Source organism: Folsomia candida, unplaced genomic scaffold, assembly GCF_002217175.1.
Source record: "Folsomia candida strain VU population unplaced genomic scaffold, ASM221717v1 Fcan01_Sc001, whole genome shotgun sequence".
Classification (NCBI taxonomy): Eukaryota; Metazoa; Arthropoda; class Collembola; order Entomobryomorpha; family Isotomidae; genus Folsomia; species Folsomia candida.
In genome coordinates, this window is record NW_019091193.1 from 19,795,196 (window position 1) to 19,812,906 (window position 17,711).

Here is a 17,711-nt window from a genome sequence, read left to right on the forward strand (position 1 = left end):
TATATCCAAGTCTATGAAACAATCTCATGTTTTTTATTTATTTCTGGATATGTAAATCAACTAAACAAAATAAATGCACACGCAAAACGCTTATGGCTTATGCTTCGAGTCAAATCTGAAACAGCAATGTATGATGTTTTTAATTTCTCAGATCTATTTACACTGTTATATCTTGAGTAGTTTTTGCATTTATTAAATAAATTTTATTTATGTATAAGGCTTAAATATATTTCTAGACTTTGGCTTTCTTTGAAGTCTCAACTCACCTCGTCTCCCTTGATACAAATCGTACAAGCTACAATAAGTTATGTGATATTCAATTATTACATAACGCATATAATTTACTTACATGAATTAAGTAAATTACTCATTGTATTTATAGGTTGGATATGTATTTCCTTAATCTCAGTCAATTTCATGCAGATATCTAAGAAGTTTAATTTTCATACCATTGACATTATTCTCATGGAATAGTGCGACTTGTGCAAGGTACAAAAACGTAAGGCGCCGATCTGTTTGTAGTGAACGAGTTCGAGTCGAGCATAAACATTTAAACAATTCCCTTTCATGCAAACGTTTTATAGAAAATTATACTGTTTGAATTTAAAAATTTATAACACATTTTTAATCAAGTTGTTCAGGCATGGCTGGAACTGGAAACCATCAGAAAATCGGTTCGATCACTAAAGAAAAAATCTGGTACGCCCAAAGAATTTTAAAGTATATCCTTTTTATAGAGTAAAACAAGCCTATTGTATGTTGGTTGAGTTCACTGCAGATTTCGTCACATGACTGCCAGGGATGCAGTGCCGAAGCTATGAATTTACGGGCCCATACTGAAACCTGAAAATTGAATGTTTGTTTGTTTGCATAATGTGTGTCGAAATATGTCACCATGAAATATAGTTGGTTACCATTCGAATTGCTATAAATTTTGATTTTTCCCGCCAAATTTTGATTTTCCCCGTTCGGGCCCGGTAATTAACACTTACGGCACTGCATCCCTGACAGTCATGTGACGAAATCTGCAGTGAACTCAACCAACATACAATAGGCTTTTTACTCAGTAAAAAAATGGAGTCTGAGAGTTGTTTAATCTTTGGATACTTTTTAGGAAACCGATTACTTTCAATGTAATATACAAGTTCCCAAAACAGCCAGCTAAGGAGAAGCAACAGCCAGTAAAATGTGTAATAGCTGATGACACTGGACTTATCACATTGCTCGTTTCGTCGAAAGACGAAAAAAGTTATGATTTTTTAAAGGTGTGTGATTTTTATGTTTTTATAAAGTTCTTTGAATTGCAAAAGTTTACTATAAATGACACGAAATATATGCATTTTTCAGGTTAACCAATGTTATACAATTATGGCTGGAGGTTGTTTTTCAAAAGCCGTGAATTCTTTGTATAAACATCTATATGTCCACCCCAGCGGTATGGAACTTTGGGTGCGCGATCAGGACAAAATAGCTAAAGACAAAGTTCCAATGGATCCGGGTCACCTTGCATTATCCTCGCTCAATTTTAATTTCACCGATTTGAGTAAACTGGCCAAGGGAGTTTCTTTTGGTGCGCTTTAATATCCTAAAACTTTGAATATATTATACATGCTTATAAGTTTGACATTCCTATATTAGATACATTTGCCAAAGTGCAGTGGCAAGGGCCAGAGGAAAACGGACTAGATGGAATTCCACTTAAGAAGATTTTACTGGTGGACGAATCTGTTGGGGTACAATGTTCGACCTTTTTAAAATAAATATTTATACATTTTGAGCTAGTTAATTGATAAACTTTTGTAACTTAATTTGTAGAAAAAACAAGCATTGAGATGTCATTTAAAGGGAGATCATCGCAAGCTTATTCGACGTAAGGGACAAATACTTGCCATTTTCAATGCATACATAGGATCAGATGCAAATGATTTAGTCATTCACGTTAACAACACTTCTGCAGCGTTTGTGGTAAGTTAACCCTAAAAACATTATGTCAGTAAATGTGAAATTATATGCTACGCCGCAACAACAGGTTACAGCTACAGAGTGGGATTGGATTTTGAGCGACGAACAACGTCAGCATAAAGATTCTCTAATCAAAATGGGACATAGCAGAAGGAGCAGCGAGTCACGCCACGAACCAAGTACAGAAAATATTGACCTAGAGGCTGAAAATCATGCCATGAATGGAATGAACGATCAGCCAAGATTAGGTGGTGAGGGTCCTGAGTTGGATTGCAGTATTGAAGAAGAATGTCAGGTTACGCCAACAAAAATCCCGAAACTAGAAAATGGAACTGCATCTTCAAGCGTATTAAAGCCATCGACTTCCAGCCCTAGACAAAGTTCCAGACCCCCTATTACCTGCTGCAGCATTAGTGACTGTACGTGAAATAATTAATATACATTCATCCTTGGTTAGTTAGTAGTATGATGGTAATTTTAATTGTACAACATGTTTATATTTTATACCTTAACATAGTGGAATCCTTGCTCAAAGGAAAACGTAGGACTGATTTGGACATTGAAATTAATGCTGTTCATTTATCTCCTAACTTCGTTCTTCGTCGATATTTAGGATGTGTAAAATGCTCAAAGTCGGTAAGAACTGTGAAAATGATTGCTGATTACCATATACAAATTATTTCTCTTTGCTGGGGTCACAATTCATTGAGTTTTATCGACTGTGTAGTTGCTGGTCGAAAATGGAAGTTACGTCTGTTATGGAAAAAATTGTTGCAGAAAATCTCCCTCGAATGTAAAAAATTATCGAAACGATCCAGCCCAACGCAAGTCATTTTATCTATTGAAAGTAAAATTAAATAATCTAAATACGTAATAAAATTATTATAAACTCTAATCCGCTCAATTTCACCCACAGAACTTGGAAATCAAAGACAAGGATAACCACTTCGTGGACAATTTGATCGCTTATAATTCAACCGTTCAAGAATTTCTCAATAAGGATGCGGACGACTTTGAATCTGATTCTTTGGCATTGGATAGCTTCACATCCCTTATCAAAGACAGGCTGCTCAATGTTGCCATTAAAGCTACTCGTGGATGCACTGGGGTACTGAAACACAAATCAAAATCATGTGTTTACTAATTGTAAGCATTACAACATGGCTTTGAAATGAAATAGCCCGAGCTTAAAAACCGGTGGACGCTAACGGTTAACAAAATTTCGGTATTCGAAGATTCTGACGCTCCACGTGATGGATCGTCCTCGTCAGCTCCGTTAGCGTCTGGTAAACTCTTTACCAAAACTTATAAAAAGTACCCTGAGGAAAGATATGTGATTAATGTATGTTTGTATATTTTATGCATCTAGAAATTACTGATACTACTGACGAATTTGATATCCGTACGTTCCTAGCACGTCGAATCCCGTTTGAAATATCTGTTGTTCGTTGTGGAAATTCTCAATTACCTCAAAATGATGAAGTACATACATCGTTTTTTATTATTCACTTAATACTTATCATGATTTTAATCTCATCGTATTCGTTGCCCCCTAGGATCAGTATATTCAAACCAAAAAGCCTCAGGGTATTGCCCTCCACATTTATACTTCCAAAGGGCGCGATGGTTCTGACATAGACAAAAGAATGTTTGAAGAATTATTTCAACAGCTTAACTACATCGTGATCACCGTCGTAGACGTAAAGTCAGATGTACGTATGTATGACTATTAACTATTTCTTAAGTACGTGAGTATTTATGGATGTCTGGTAACTTGTAGTTTTATTTATTTTTATGTGTAGGAGCTGCAACATCAAATCAATGAATGTAGGAAAGAGCTAGTTGATAAGAAACTGGAATCATTTGTGCTCTGCATTAGTGGACACGGGCTTAGTAATAACATCCAGCTGGCAGATAATACACTTGTTAATATTTGGACTGATCTAATTTATCAGTTCGACGACACAAATTTTAAAGAATTTCGTGGCCGCCCAAAAATTGTGCTGGTCAATGCATGCCAAGGTTTTGCATCTCGGGAACACATAGTTCCTTTCTCCAACCCAATTTCAAGTCCAAATCATCCAGATTTCCTTGTATTTATTGCAACCAGTCCTGGATTCCAGACATTTAGAAATGGTGCAATCGGAACTCATTTCATGCGTTCGGTAGCATATGTTCTAATGAGAAAAGCCCATAATATGGAAATCAAGAAATTATTTTACTTGGTATGTCTTTCTAAATACTTATTTTTCTGTCTGCCAACTGTCATCTGTTGTTCATGAAATTATATTTTTCTTATAGGTAGCCAAGATTCTATATTCTCCAGATGAAAGCGCTATGCAAAAACCCCAGCTGCCGGAAATTAGAGATTTTATTTTTAGTAAACAATTTTTCTTTCGGCCCTGATTTTAAAAACCATTTTATAATATTGACTGTACAGAATAAGTTTTTTTATTAAAATATATATTATGCGTTAAAAAATTTTACAAACAATTATAAACTTGCATGTTTGATGTTTCCACTTGAACCCCCCATTAGTATAAATATGTATCTAATTAATCGAATGGACACTCTGGATGTAAAATTGCCCTGGATTGATTACAATGAAATTCATTTAAATGGTTTATTATTATTATTTAGTTTAATTTAAATACCCTTCAAAGGATCGACAGCATCGTCCAAACTCGCCTTCGTCAAGTTCCATCAATCGTTCAATCTCTTCCGTTGATAATTCAAAGTCAAATATCTTGTATTTGATATATAAAGTATTTGGAGTTATTACATAAGTTACGTTATATAAATAGCAGTAGTATTGTAGCTTGTCACCTCGATATTTTCATGCAATCTGGTAGAGTCCACTGTTTTTGGAATCACTTGAACATTTAATCCTTGAACCAAGAACCTAAGAAGAATCTGAGCTGGAGTTTTTTCATGTGAAGCAGCAATCTTTTTTACAACTGGATCTTGAAACAGTTTTGGGACTTTCCTGTATATAATTAAGTATAAATACATAAGTAAATCTAATCTTATTAGTGCTTAAATTTTTGATATAGATAATTCAAAATGCTAACAGTTTGTGGGCATTTATATAATTTGAACGCCCTTGGGATCCGAGCGGAGAGTATGCAGTGACAGAAATGTCATTTTTCTTGCAAAACATTCTCAATTCATTTTGTTGAAAGTAGAGGTGAACTTCAATCTAGTTGGTAACTCGATAAGTAATTGTCACATTAGCCCAAATAAATTGTAACAACCATTAAAAATGAAAGATAGACCTGTAAGCTGGCAGGTTTAATTCGGCAAATGTTCAAGATTCGTTGAATTTGCTGTTGTGTGCAGTTGGATAATCCGATAGCCTTTACTCTTCCTTGATCAACTTGATCCTCCATCGCTTTCCAAATTTCTACCAAGTTAGTTGTCATGTCCAGTTGAAGTTGTCCATTTTCGTCTCGTGGCATTAATTCATGTTCAGAAACATACGTCAGTCCCACAGGCCAATGAATGAGATAGAGATCGATGTAGTCAAGTTGCAAATTTTTCAAAGACAAATTTACAAATTGAGAAACACGACTGCGACTCATTCCGATAAGTGGTAGCTGTAGTACATAATTATGTAGTTAAATTTTCTTTTTATGCGTATTCACTTAATAAAACTTGTTTTATCATTTCAAATTGTATACTTTTGTAGCAATGAAAATTTCATGTCTCGTCACATTCCCAGCATCTATTTGATACTTGAGAGCTTCTCCAATGCCAATTTCATTCTTGTATGAAAATGCAGTATCAAAATGCCTGTAGCCATTCTTCACGGCGATGCCAATCGTGTTGTGGATTTCTTGAGATTCTATAATCTAAAGTTTTACATTATTATTCAAGAGTCTTGAATCAAGACCGAAACTTTTAATAAATAGACAAATATTACCTTTCCCGTTCCAAGCCCTACCACGGGCATTGTGTGACCCGAGTTTAATTCAATTAACTTTGTAACTGGCATAGTTTTTTTTAGTTTGGTTTGTTTATGAAACTGACTTGTATTTATGCAATATGAGACAAAATTAATTCTTGCAAGATGCGAGGATTATTAATAAATATGGTCAACTATTGTAAAATTGAGACACATCCAACTGATGGAAACAAGATGAAATGCGATTCCAATTCACTAATGTGACTTATGTACACAAGGTATGTAGACGAGAGAGTGACCTAGTTTTCCATTATGTTTGAATTTATATGTATATTGGATATATGTAGGTATACATGTATGTATTCACCTGCAATATAGCGCATTACGTATACCTGCATCGAATTAAATATCTATTAACCAGTAGGCAGATAAGTTACGATATGTCTCTGCCATGCAGTTCATACGAGTGAAAAGTGAAAGTCTTCCTACGTATAAACTTGTCATAGGTGATACCACAAATCTAGTATGTACATAGTTCTACTACACGGTGTAAGTGTGCATGCCGTTCATGTTGCCTTGTCTCACATTATAAAATTCGAAATAGGTACATATGTAGTCTTTTCAACTATATGTACATATTCATTACTCATTTTACATCATACTTACTTTATCATCAACAATTTTAAGTAATCATAAATATTTCCACCCATAATTATTGGAGCATTATGTATTTCAGTACAACTATCATAGTTCATCATGATTTTCAGCGCTGTTTAATTTCTCCCAAACACCTTTCACTTCACTTAAAAGATTCGTCATTTTTCTGTTGATTTCTACAGCACTGAGCGCCTTTGTGAGAGCTTTCTCGATCTGCGTGGCGTGCTGGAAGATATTTGAATACGTTACATTCTTATAATTAGATCACTTATTAATCAGTTTGTACTTACTATCTTATCTGCCTCGGGTATCAGAGTGATGACCTTTTTCTTTCTTTCGCCAAGTACTAGGCCAAATTGTCTCAAATCGGCTTCATACTTTTTAATATGGCGTTTCGCAGTAAGTTTTGCTTTTTCCAATTCCACGGACGCTAGCTCTCTGTCTCCTTTTAGTTTATCTTGGCCCAACTCGTAGTTGGCGACCTATGAAGGCGAACAAAAATATTCCGCCCAATGATTAGCATTTAATTACAGCCGTGAATTGCAGAAAAATCTGAGAAGTGTCTACATACAATTGATTGTTGCAGCTCTATAATTTTGTAGATATTCATTAGTTCTGTAAGAATTGAGACATTAAATTTCTCGGGTGGGGGAGGGTCATCGTGCAATGGATATCGGAGATTGATTTCATGCTCATCTGATAAGGCGCGTATGCTGAGATCGAAATTCTTCACCTTCTCATGGCTCACTGATAATAACTTGATTAAGTTTTCTCGTTCTTCTGTAATTTGATCTTGAATTGGCAACTGTGCAAAGTACACATCTAATAAATTGTTGTTGGAATAATGCAACAACTTTGCCATGCATATGCACGCATGCACATTCGTACGTACATACCTGCCCTAATTTAGACGAAATACTTTTAGATTCACCGTTCAATTTACTAATATCATCATCAATGGATTTCATGAACGAATAATGTTCTTGCGCGTCAATGTCAACGTCAGATCTCCCGTTTTTCAGCTTGTGCAAATAGTCTTCCAATTTTGTGATTATCGTTTCCAGTCCAGAAATATGAATAACTACTTCATCGTGGAGAACGTTAAAAGGCTCGTAGCTCAGAAGTCCTTCAACCTACGTATTTAAGTACATGCATATGTACGTAACCATTAGGTATGCATTATGTACAGAGAAAAATGCATAGTAGATATTTATTTTGATGGAATTCAAAGTTTATAAAGTGCATCAAATTCATACCCTATTCAATATTATTGTAGTATCATTGTAATATTCAATGATATTGCGCAAATACTTCGAAGTTTCCGTCTTCCCATGTTGAGATTCATCCGTCTCATCTATTTCAAATGGAATCTCTGTACGTATGATGTTTCAAATGTTTATGTTTGACACCGATTTTAACTTTCTTACGTAATTTAGCTCCTTGTTTGACTTTTGTAGAAAACGATGGAAGTGCAAATAAAAGTATAACTAGTAAATATAGCAAAATTTTCATTGTAACTTGTAAATACGAAGCTAGAGTCTGAGCACTGGATATTATTTACGAATTAAACTCTTTGATAAGTACAAGCAAATGAATAAATAAAAATCTTCAAATGGTAGCATCTATTAAGTTATAGCTTTTTGTAGATTGTTTAATAAAATGCACCTGCTGACATACGTACTTATTGTTCGTGATCAAGATGAATAACACGGTACTGGGGCCCCAGTACCGTGACATACAACATGAGCCTGGACAATTGTTGTATGCAAATGACTCTCAGAATAATATACTAATTTGTCTTACGTGTGCACAGATTCTAGCCCCATCGAATAATAATAAAGAAATACTTATTGTGTACAAATGTCTGCACATATTTGTACTCTACTTCGGATTATTTTAGTTGAACAATCTAATTATTCAATCATTCATTGTATGAGTTTTTTCTGGGCAAATATTACCCTTTATTACATAGAACTAATTAACGTTGATAATAAATAAGTACATACACAAAAGTGCAATAAGCAAGCATTAAAATTTAAAACATTGTTACAAAATATAAAATAAAAGTGAAATGCATAATTTGGCGTAAATGTGTAAATGACATTTAGAGTTTATAGAACCCATTGTGATAAGGCACAGGGTGACGAGCTCCTCCAGACTTGATTTCTCGTATCAAGACATAGACCACCCACATTGAATATAGAGTGAAAATGGTGTTGACAGCGGTTATGATAATGACATCCCAAAAATCCTCGTGTCGAAGGACCTCCGCGAAGAAGAAGATCAGTCCCACGGTCATAAGTGTGCCAGTGATGATAAACCACAATCGGAGACGTTTATGATTTAACTGAAGACAAAGTTCATAGCAGGTCAGATTATGCAGAACATGTGCATCAGTAAATATGCACACATGTAATGTGTTATTTGCTTGCAAATATTTAAATAATACCTTGTCCACACTACGAAACAGTAAAATTCCAAGACACAGTTCTCCCACAAAGTAGAAAATCGGGACAACAAATATGCTCAGTTGCTCTACGGCTATCAAGTCATGATTTTTTTTGTTTATTTAAAAAGTCAGAAACAAAAATCAATTCTATAATTTGCATACTTGAGGCTTCCAATAACTTTCTTAAATGCGGATGATCATTTTCGTCCGGGTAATTGTTGATGGCCTCCAACAACGCGTCCTTCTTGCCCGTAATCACAATGCCAATAAAACCAAAGAGAAGTATGAACAAACTGGAAATTACCTGAGATGGAAAAATCAAAAACAAACAAAATTACTCCATTCTGCTGAATAAAATAAAAACGACTACTTTTATTACATAAATAAGCAGATATTACCATTTCGATAACGGCAATCACTTTAGCTTGGGTCTGATAGCATGACATTGTGTAGAATTCCTTAGATTATGTTCAGAACAGAAAAGTTAAATCTCGACACAGATAAGCAATGCAGAAAACTTGATGTGTTCACTTATACAATTGGACATTTATTTCTGAATATAAAATTTCACAGCCTTATAAAATTGTTGGAAGAATTCTCAAGACCACTCGGCCTGGATACACTTTGCTGCGTGAGTCTCTGTGTATTTTTGTCTCATGTTATGATTCACTCCAAAAGAGATTATTTGTTCACGTATGCTTAGGACTTGCATGTATTTGAACAAGAATGATATTATTAAGTATGAGTCCAAACTTAAACGCGGCCTAATACTAGGAATAAACGTGTAATAAATGTAAATAATCTTCCTTGGTACAAAATTGTCAATATAAGTCTCGCAGCATCGAAAACTCAAACGTTTTTAATTGGGATGTAGAGAAAACCTGACAATATACACAAACACTTTTCGACTTTAGATATGTAAATCATGAAGATGCGTTTAGAATTTTTTGAGTTGTTAAACCAAATATCTAGAAAACTGTTAAAGTTAACTCATGTGGTGGAGGGCAAACTAACTGAAGAGCGTATGCCTATTGACTGGATAGGACGAGTTTAGCAGATTTTGGAATGAATCGATTAAATTGCATCCAAGAACACGGTACAATCGTGTGATTCGTTAGATCCTGTCTCTCTTCTTATGTTGTTGGATATGCTGTATTACATATTGCAGACTGCATATCAAAATCATGAATGATTTTCCTATACGCCACATCTCGTTACAAGATCTTACATGGCTTGCATGGTATATTTAATAAAGTAATGGCATATGGTTGGTGAATTCCCAAGACTTGTATGCCCATTTTTTGGTCGGCCTTTGTTTTGGCTTATATTTTTTGTTTGCTATTCATTATGATATTGCATGCAATATAATCTGTGTGCTATTTATCTTATGTACATACGTATATATACATAAGTATCGTATAAACCGTAATTACGGATTTTTATGAAATACATGCACAGCAAATTGAACTGCGTCTTCACAATCTAAATTGTCCTTACATAATTCTCATGGAAGTGTTAGTTTCACAGACAGGGTACATATAATTAAATAAGCAGTTAAGACTAAATTTGAAACCAGGAAAGTAGCTCATCTCTTTTATGTATTTATATATAAAAGAAACCTAACACCTTCTCAGCGTTTCGTTATTTTATTATCAAGTCTGGTTGGAATCTGGTTACAATCCAGATAAAAATTTATAGTTCATATGTAGAGGTGAAAAATGTGAAAATAGAATACAAAATATTACACGAATATTTGAGACATGCACAAATGAGAAAATATCTCCAGACATAGCCAACAGTAACGGTGGCAGTACTTATGCATGCAAAATTGGATTTATATATATATCATTGTATGAACTGGGTTTGTTATGAATATCATCATTTCAATCACATTTAGAAATTTTAAATTATTTTTTGCTCACCAAATGAAAACTTGTCTGAAATAAGTAAACAGCCATAATCTTAGTAGCAAATCAACATTTATTTCCAAAAGACACGAGCAAAAATTAATAAATAAAATCAATAAGCTCATGCGTACTTGCTTGTTGCAGTGCAGTCTTTCCTTTCCACAGATATCAAATAAAAAGCTTAAATATATTTATAGGCTGAAAAAGTGTTGTACAAGTTGATGTTACAGATACATAAATTAATACATAAATAAATACATAAAATAGCTTAAAAACTAAGGAGTGATTGTTAACTACAAAAAACGATGTTCATCTGTTGCATTCTATAGCATTTACATTTGTACTAAAAATCTAAATGTTTATTTGTGACCGTGCTGAAAATATAGTCGCGTTACACGTTAAATGTATGCAATTTAGGTCTTAGAGCCGTGTCATATTTTATTGAATGCGACGTGGTGATTTTTATATCCTGGACGATGACTAATGTTCTCAATCTTAAGTTCTTCCATGAAGGAGTAAATAACACACAATGATAAACCCCCAAAAATATAGCTCATCAACGTTGTAAATATGGCGTTCACGGGTTCCGAAGAATGGGTCGTCCAGAAAATTAAGATAGGGAGCCACACAATATGGCTAATGATCGTAAAGATGAACCATACGCGCACTTTCCCCAAATTACGCTGCAACATAATACTTTGTGAATTAAAAAATTTCAAAAAAATTTATAATGCAAGTTGAGTAAACCTCTTGAGCTCCACGAAGCAGCACGATGCTCAGAACCAAACTCGTGACGAGGTTCATAAATATCCATAAAGTGAGGCATATTTGTGCCACATCTAGAACGGAACGGAACGGAGTCATTTGATGCGGTTTCAACAATTATTTCTTACCGTTGTGCTAGATAAAGTTAAAAAAAAACTTACGAGGTAGTTCCAGTAGCACAATGATTTCCTGATTTTCTGTGGGCTTCTCATTTGCTACTTGACTCAGCAAATCAGGTCTGGCTTCTAGGATTGTGGCAAACACCATGCACAGTGTGATTGCAACAAAGTTAATTGCCTGGAATAAGTGCACTAGATTATTATTATAAGACTGTCTTATTATTATATTATTATGTGTGACAAAAGAGATGCAATTTGCCCTGCATGATGTTTCATTTCTTGTATTCTTGTTACCATTTTCATAAACAGGACGATTCTAAAGTACAACTCATATGGATTGTGAAGGTTGCAATTGTAACGTTCAGCCTAAATACAATTTTGCATACCACCAACGCTCAAATAACTGATTGACAAAGAGAAACTTGATGCGTGTGGATATCGACGTATGTAGGTAAACTTTTTACATGCATATCTAGAAGTACACGTTATGGTGGTTTACAGACCAAAATTGTGAATGTTATTTGCACTAAATACATAGGTATGTACAATGTAATGGAGTGTGTAATAATATTTTGAGACAGACTTACAATTTCACTGTAGGCAATGACTTTGGCCAACGTTTGTGACGAATACCCGCACGGTAATGTTATGCACATTTTTATTTAAAATACTGCATGAGATTGACAAAATTTCGAGATCAAGTACACTTCTTGGTAACACAAACCACCAAGTGCGTTAATATTATTTAATTATTTTTTGTTCATTTTGTCCACTAAAGGAATATACTTTTGCTTCCCATACAAGCAATATTTAAATGACAAAAGCGGTGGTGGTGACCACTGACCACTTTTCAGTTGGGCGAACTTTTACAGAATGCAAGTTGCACATGACACACAATGTCTCCAAGCTGGGGAAACAATATAATGTAATATGGAAATATGGCCATCATTTTTGATTAATATCGATCACTTCTCACGGTACGTTCCTTATTTGAGATCTGCGTGGACAGCTAATTTCGAAGCAATAAAACAAATGGACCGACTATCTGTATACTGATATGTATGTGATATGCATAAAAGAATGACCGAGTACAGATGTATGTACTGACTGAGCTAAGCACGGTGTACAAGTTGTTGACTCTTGATGTTCTGTATGCAACTGTTGCAGTAGTGCCTGCAACCAAAATTTACTAAAAATCAAATGCATATTACTTATGTTCCCTCTGTTTTTATATTAATATATCTTAACTCGAGAGTACAATTACCCACTGAACTAACTGACTTGGGTATACATACCTGACGCATAGTGCCTAATATAATACGTATGATACAGAAAGAGTTGCTAAAAGTTTTAGCATCCGGAGTGGAGTACAGAATTACACTGTATTGCAGAACGTTAACATTTGCCAACACTTGAACCGTCAAAACCTACCCAACTTGTAGTCTGTAAAGTGAGAATTTGCCAATAACGCCCACGTGCAAATTCTTACTTTATAGAACAGTTGCGTCTTGTGTGTGTGCGAGCCGAGTCGCATATCTTTTACCATAGTTTCAATTTAATTGCGAATTCTGAGTCACACAAGTGCATCAACATCCACATATTTATCTCGTATATGTAGGCAGCAGATGTTGCACGCAAAGTCGTCCTAGGTCCTGGCTTTGTTTGTGGGTGAACAAAGAGCAATAAAAAACCAAGTCTCAAACTCTGATCTATGTATGTGAGAAGCAATTAAAAGATAGTGACCATTTCGAAAGGGGCATGCACAGCCATAGATTATCGTGTATGACATGAAAATGCATATTATGTAGGCGTATGAACTACTCATGTACTTATTAAATCGTGTTCAATCATGTTAAAACAATTAGGTTTTGTTCTGTCAACTTCTATTTTATGTGCTTTCTGTGTGGTTAGCAATTTCTTTATGATATCACATTTTCGGCATCGATCAGTTGCCAATCTAACAAAAAGTTGGACAACCAACCCGAGAGAGGAAATACAGCGCATCCGGTTCCGGGAGTGTTTGAGATCACCGAAACCAATAATCTTATACAAATGTACATAAGATGAAATGAGAAATAGACGTGGCCATCCCTGTCTAAATGTAAATGAACTCCAATCGAACTCCTCCCCAGACACACATTCTGGCTTTTAGACCAACTATTTAGTCAAGTTTAAGGAGATGGAAGTGGGGTAAAAACATGCCAAATTGTTCAATGTCTGCTCAAAATAGTGAAATAAATACAAGGCAGTTAAAATTTCCTCCACATTTATTACATACGACTAATAATATAAATTACAATCATTCCAACAATAGCTAAAAAACCTTCTATTCTTTTCTAAGCACACACTCGAATATTTATTTATTTATTATTAGCATAATATGTTTAATTTACTGAAGCACCGTTTACGAGTATAGATATATACTAAATATGAAAATAATATTTCATTTATAACAAGGTTTGGAATGCATTAGGATCACATTACATATATAATAAGCATCATTATGTAACAGAGAGAGAGAGAGAGAGACGGTACGGACCTGCCTGTATATTGACTAATATTGGTTTCGTATGATTTTTCATATAAAAATATTATGAACACGTGGGTTCACAATAAGCTAAATGACATGGATCACGTTTATAATAAATAATTTTGAATATCTAATTGTATTTACATATACATATGCATGTTTATCTAGCTCCTCTGGAGATTGATTTGAATTTTTTTAAACGTTATTTTCGGTTTTCAAGATGTCTTCCTCGCCTGTTGTTTGTTTTGGCATCTTAGCAAAAGCTCGGGCAATCAAATATCCTACAATAGAAGATAACCCACACAGCAAGAACATCATTTGGCTCGCCTGTGGATGATCAAAGTGATGCATTCCAATGAGGCCTCCACATCTGAAAAAAAATATATTGAAACAATTTTACCAATAAATCTCGTAGATAATCACTATGCAATCACGATTATCGCGAAACTGTACTGCAAATACTTACGTGATTACGTTCATCGGGACTCGGAACCAATTCATAATATTTGCCCTTAAATTATCTGGAATAGTTTCCCCTCGTAAACGTCCAATGCAAGGAAAATAGAGTCCTAGAAAATTCGAATTTTCTATGTATTCGTGTAATACATAAATACACACTTGTGGGTAATTCGTGTATTCCACACACGAATACATTGTAGCTGACTTTACTTACCAACGGATATCTCGAGCGTGATAAAAGCCAGATAAGAGAGATACATATAGTCTGAGGGAAAGCCCGGATTGGTGCTAATTGCACAGACAAGGAACGAAGATCCCATAACAATTAAACAGTACTGAAGTATTTGTTCCGGCCTTTCACCCCGATTCAACAGTATGGAGTAAATCGAGGATCCAATCATAATGGCAAGCATGAAGCTGGAAAACGTTAAGCCCAAGGGCGGATGTCCTTCATCCAGCACCGGAGTCCACAGGAAGACAAATATATACATATTGGACTCAAACAATGATTGCACTAAACCGAGAGAGAGGATGTTTGAGTTTTTCATTATTGTACTGAGCCCTTCTGAACATGAACCAGCCCAGTTCATTGTTCGTTCTCCATAGTTTTCTTCCCAATTCTTGACTATTAAAAGGGCTCCAATGATTAGAAATGGAACAGCGATCATGAAAGGGGCGACAGGACCGAACGCCAGCCAATCTGAGCCAGCCTGAGCAACGATTCCAGCAATTATTGCAAGTAGTCCATTGAAAAACGTCGCTTTGGAGAAGGTGAGAGACATCCAGTCGATGGGATATTTCCAAGTAATTGTGTGTTGATGTACGTACCAGGACTCGAAAACGGAAAATAAAATGGATGTTGAAATGCCCCCGAGTATTCGCCCAATCAACAAAATGTTGAAACTAGATGATAGCTTGGTCAAACAACAGAATGCGTAGACGAGACAAAAAATTACACTCATTTTCTTCCGGCCAAATCTGTAAAACGAAGTGAATCAATTGAAGTAAAGTAATAAAATAAATCAAACTCGTACATCTGTTATTTGTTTTTAGACAATTTTATGAAAAACTCAATTTACTTACTTATCAGCGAGGGGTCCTGTTGCAGTACCAAAGGTTACGCTAGCTGCAAATCCAACGACGTAGAGGACTATATATGTAAGAAAAATGGTTTGATAGGCTCATGAACAAAAATTGGAATAATACTCTAAATTTAGATTTTTAAAATCACTTACTTGCAATTTCACGTTGTGGAAATCCATAATAACTATACAGTTTGTAGACATATGGTCCTTGCAACCAATCTGGAAATAAATACAAAAATAAATACTCATATCTGAAGTCAGAACTTAAGACTCACCTGAGAATAGGGCCATGAAATATGGCAGAAAGTAGACTTTTTGAAAGGTTAAAAACTCGCGATTTTGTACATTGTCCGATGCTGCTTTCTGGCCGTTCAAATACAGAACATACGCCGCAATTACCAGTGGGATGCAAGTTAACTGAATCTCCACCGGTAGAGTATATCCCATCATATTTAACTGATTTTTTTAACGTTTTCTACAAAATTGTTCAGTTAAATTTATATTCCCTCAGATAAATCACCCAGAATTAAATTAGACTAAAGAGGACTCACCAAAAATTGGTATGACGTGAATGTGACCAGTGTCACCGTTGCAGTTTATTTCAAGTTAAAGCTTTCCACCTATCTCAATTCAAGTAGCCTGGAAATAAACAATGTCACATTTAAATCAAAACAATTTACAAACAATATGGGAATGTTATGTAATTTGAATTCAATACGTCGTTAGAATTTTTAAATCAATCTAATTATTTTAATATGGGATATTATTATGCCGTGTCACCTCTACAGAATTGACAATTATTATGTTTTAGGTATAACGTAATGGAGCCTGCAGAAGTAATTTCTCTAACAGAACAAGTTAATGTACTATTCAGCCCAAACGACCAACTTATGCTAAAAATCTAAATTAAACGGCTAATAACCGTTATATTTTCCTGAACATTAAAAATCTCACTACACATCCAGCTTAAACTTTAAACCTAGTTAATTTGTATTAGCCGTTTTTCTATTTATTCAACTGGAGTACCACATGCACAAATCTGATCAATCGTCTGAGGCGTTGTTTTACAAGTACATCGCAACTAGAGCAAAGACTAACTGAGTATTATGGTAAAGCGACGTGATTTCAGCCTATTTTCCTTTAAAATAACATTGTCTACTTACCATTAACCCAAAATTGCCCACAGCACAGATAAAACTATAAAAATCAGGTTACAATTTATACACAGACAGACGTCATATTCACATCACACCGATTACACGTCATAAAAAACAATTCGATTAAATCTGTCAATGGATTGGAACATTTTGCTACACTTAAGATTTACATAGATCCATCCATGTCATCGCATAATACGACATTTACAATTTACAATACAATAGAATTGGAGTTGAAAATATCGAAATTCATTCTTCATATTTTCCGTTCCCTGATATTCATTCGTCTTACCAATATTAATTCTTATTCAATCGGTCAATTCACATATGTGATTGCAATAAAAACCATTTTAAATGTGACGTCTACGTCTAAACGTCTACCTCGCTAGCGTTCCGCTAAATACTATACCACTTAAATTAGAAAGTCTCAAATTGAAACTATTATTGATTGAATAACAAAACGAGGTTTACCTGTTTACGACAACACGGCAATTATGACCGGTTGATGATAACCATTTGATTAGGTCACTGGCCACCGCACAGCCAGCGGGCACAGGTTCCAACCAACAGCATGAGGCGACGACGAGGTCAAAATTAAAACACGACCTCATGCAAAAATCACCTGCGAGGAGAATTGCAGAATTCTGTCACGACTGCTCGCGGCTGAGAAAAGAGTCAAGTTTCCCTTCGTTCCCGGATGAAGAATGTAATGCAGTG

At 35.0% G+C, this 17,711-nt stretch overlaps 5 protein-coding genes across 8 annotated transcripts; 1 reads left to right on the forward strand and 4 right to left on the reverse strand.

Moving 5' to 3' along the window:
* Positions 1–467: 467 nt before the first annotated feature.
* Positions 468–4,615, forward strand: LOC110843777. Its single transcript, XM_022089815.2, has 14 exons — positions 468–699; positions 1,115–1,265; positions 1,348–1,570; positions 1,639–1,733; positions 1,816–1,965; positions 2,030–2,381; positions 2,480–2,598; positions 2,690–2,809; positions 2,879–3,070; positions 3,143–3,248; positions 3,332–3,444; positions 3,519–3,674; positions 3,765–4,187; positions 4,264–4,615. Exons 1-14 carry the CDS (start codon positions 644–646, stop codon positions 4,366–4,368), a joined length of 2,361 nt encoding a protein of 786 aa, XP_021945507.1. The 5' UTR covers positions 468–643; the 3' UTR covers positions 4,369–4,615.
* On the reverse strand, positions 4,391–6,094 carry LOC110861245 (aldose reductase-related protein 2-like). The gene is made up of 7 exons (XM_022110350.2): positions 5,885–6,094; positions 5,643–5,813; positions 5,238–5,558; positions 5,034–5,161; positions 4,789–4,948; positions 4,617–4,708; positions 4,391–4,551 (listed from the first exon to the last, which is right to left on the reverse strand). The coding sequence occupies exons 1-7, from the start codon at positions 5,954–5,956 to the stop codon at positions 4,518–4,520; spliced, it is 978 nt and encodes a 325-aa protein (XP_021966042.1). The 5' UTR covers positions 5,957–6,094; the 3' UTR covers positions 4,391–4,517.
* A 417-nt stretch (positions 6,095–6,511) lies between these two features.
* LOC110842004 lies at positions 6,512–10,448 on the reverse strand. Its single transcript, XM_022087708.2, has 9 exons — positions 9,371–10,448; positions 9,135–9,276; positions 8,973–9,064; positions 7,951–8,870; positions 7,780–7,877; positions 7,420–7,656; positions 7,095–7,328; positions 6,814–7,005; positions 6,512–6,748 (listed from the first exon to the last, which is right to left on the reverse strand). Exons 4-9 carry the CDS (start codon positions 8,033–8,035, stop codon positions 6,611–6,613), a joined length of 984 nt encoding a protein of 327 aa, XP_021943400.1. The 5' UTR covers positions 8,036–8,870; positions 8,973–9,064; positions 9,135–9,276; positions 9,371–10,448; the 3' UTR covers positions 6,512–6,610.
* A 484-nt stretch (positions 10,449–10,932) lies between these two features.
* Positions 10,933–13,173, reverse strand: LOC110858735. 2 transcript variants are annotated; one of them, XM_035857448.1, is made up of 4 exons: positions 13,059–13,173; positions 11,806–11,941; positions 11,627–11,718; positions 10,933–11,562 (listed from the first exon to the last, which is right to left on the reverse strand). In XM_035857448.1, the coding sequence occupies exons 1-4, from the start codon at positions 13,065–13,067 to the stop codon at positions 11,311–11,313; spliced, it is 489 nt and encodes a 162-aa protein (XP_035713341.1). In that variant the 5' UTR covers positions 13,068–13,173; the 3' UTR covers positions 10,933–11,310. The 2 variants fall into 2 exon arrangements, with proteins under 2 accessions (XP_035713341.1, XP_021963290.1); XM_022107598.2 differs by lacking the exon at positions 13,059–13,173 and adding an exon at positions 12,351–12,988.
* Positions 13,174–14,012: 839 nt separating this feature from the next.
* On the reverse strand, positions 14,013–17,711 carry LOC110852583 (molybdate-anion transporter). Of its 3 annotated transcripts, XM_035857422.1 has the most exons (9): positions 17,466–17,711; positions 17,001–17,034; positions 16,389–16,476; positions 16,113–16,312; positions 15,988–16,056; positions 15,836–15,902; positions 14,967–15,730; positions 14,760–14,862; positions 14,013–14,663 (listed from the first exon to the last, which is right to left on the reverse strand). In XM_035857422.1, exons 4-9 carry the CDS (start codon positions 16,285–16,287, stop codon positions 14,489–14,491), a joined length of 1,353 nt encoding a protein of 450 aa, XP_035713315.1. In that variant the 5' UTR covers positions 16,288–16,312; positions 16,389–16,476; positions 17,001–17,034; positions 17,466–17,711; the 3' UTR covers positions 14,013–14,488. The 3 variants fall into 3 exon arrangements, with proteins under 3 accessions (XP_035713315.1, XP_021956378.1, XP_021956386.1); XM_022100686.2 differs by lacking the exon at positions 17,001–17,034; XM_022100694.2 differs by lacking the exons at positions 17,001–17,034; positions 17,466–17,711 and adding an exon at positions 16,618–16,913.

What these genes read in the sequence shown, in the direction of transcription:
- LOC110843777 (XM_022089815.2), top strand. Translation starts at nt 644, where the DNA reads ATGGCTGGAACTGGAAACCATCAGAAAATCGGTTCGATCACTAAAGAA. An exon ending in GTGTAAAATGCTCAAAGTCG is followed by an intron (nt 2,599 to 2,689) that starts GTAAGAACTGTG and finishes TCGACTGTGTAG; the next exon opens with TTGCTGGTCGAAAATGGAAG. An exon ending in AGTCATTTTATCTATTGAAA is followed by an intron (nt 2,810 to 2,878) that starts GTAAAATTAAAT and finishes TTTCACCCACAG; the next exon opens with AACTTGGAAATCAAAGACAA.
- LOC110861245 (XM_022110350.2), bottom strand. Translation starts at nt 5,956, where the DNA reads ATGCCAGTTACAAAGTTAATTGAATTAAACTCGGGTCACACAATGCCC. An exon ending in TAGGGCTTGGAACGGGAAAG is followed by an intron (nt 5,814 to 5,884) that starts GTAATATTTGTC and finishes GTAAAACTTTAG; the next exon opens with ATTATAGAATCTCAAGAAAT. An exon ending in GATTGCATGAAAATATCGAG is followed by an intron (nt 4,709 to 4,788) that starts GTGACAAGCTAC and finishes ATCAAATACAAG; the next exon opens with ATATTTGACTTTGAATTATC.
- LOC110842004 (XM_022087708.2), bottom strand. Translation starts at nt 8,035, where the DNA reads ATGAAAATTTTGCTATATTTACTAGTTATACTTTTATTTGCACTTCCA. An exon ending in TAGAGCTGCAACAATCAATT is followed by an intron (nt 7,006 to 7,094) that starts GTATGTAGACAC and finishes TCGCCTTCATAG; the next exon opens with GTCGCCAACTACGAGTTGGG. An exon ending in TACCCGAGGCAGATAAGATA is followed by an intron (nt 6,749 to 6,813) that starts GTAAGTACAAAC and finishes AATATCTTCCAG; the next exon opens with CACGCCACGCAGATCGAGAA.
- LOC110858735 (XM_022107598.2), bottom strand. Translation starts at nt 12,419, where the DNA reads ATGTGCATAACATTACCGTGCGGGTATTCGTCACAAACGTTGGCCAAA. An exon ending in TCATTGCCTACAGTGAAATT is followed by an intron (nt 11,942 to 12,350) that starts GTAAGTCTGTCT and finishes CACTTATTCCAG; the next exon opens with GCAATTAACTTTGTTGCAAT. An exon ending in TGCTTCGTGGAGCTCAAGAG is followed by an intron (nt 11,563 to 11,626) that starts GTTTACTCAACT and finishes ATTATGTTGCAG; the next exon opens with CGTAATTTGGGGAAAGTGCG.
- LOC110852583 (XM_022100686.2), bottom strand. Translation starts at nt 16,287, where the DNA reads ATGATGGGATATACTCTACCGGTGGAGATTCAGTTAACTTGCATCCCA. An exon ending in CACGCTCGAGATATCCGTTG is followed by an intron (nt 14,863 to 14,966) that starts GTAAGTAAAGTC and finishes CGAATTTTCTAG; the next exon opens with GACTCTATTTTCCTTGCATT. An exon ending in GTCCCGATGAACGTAATCAC is followed by an intron (nt 14,664 to 14,759) that starts GTAAGTATTTGC and finishes ATTTTTTTTCAG; the next exon opens with ATGTGGAGGCCTCATTGGAA.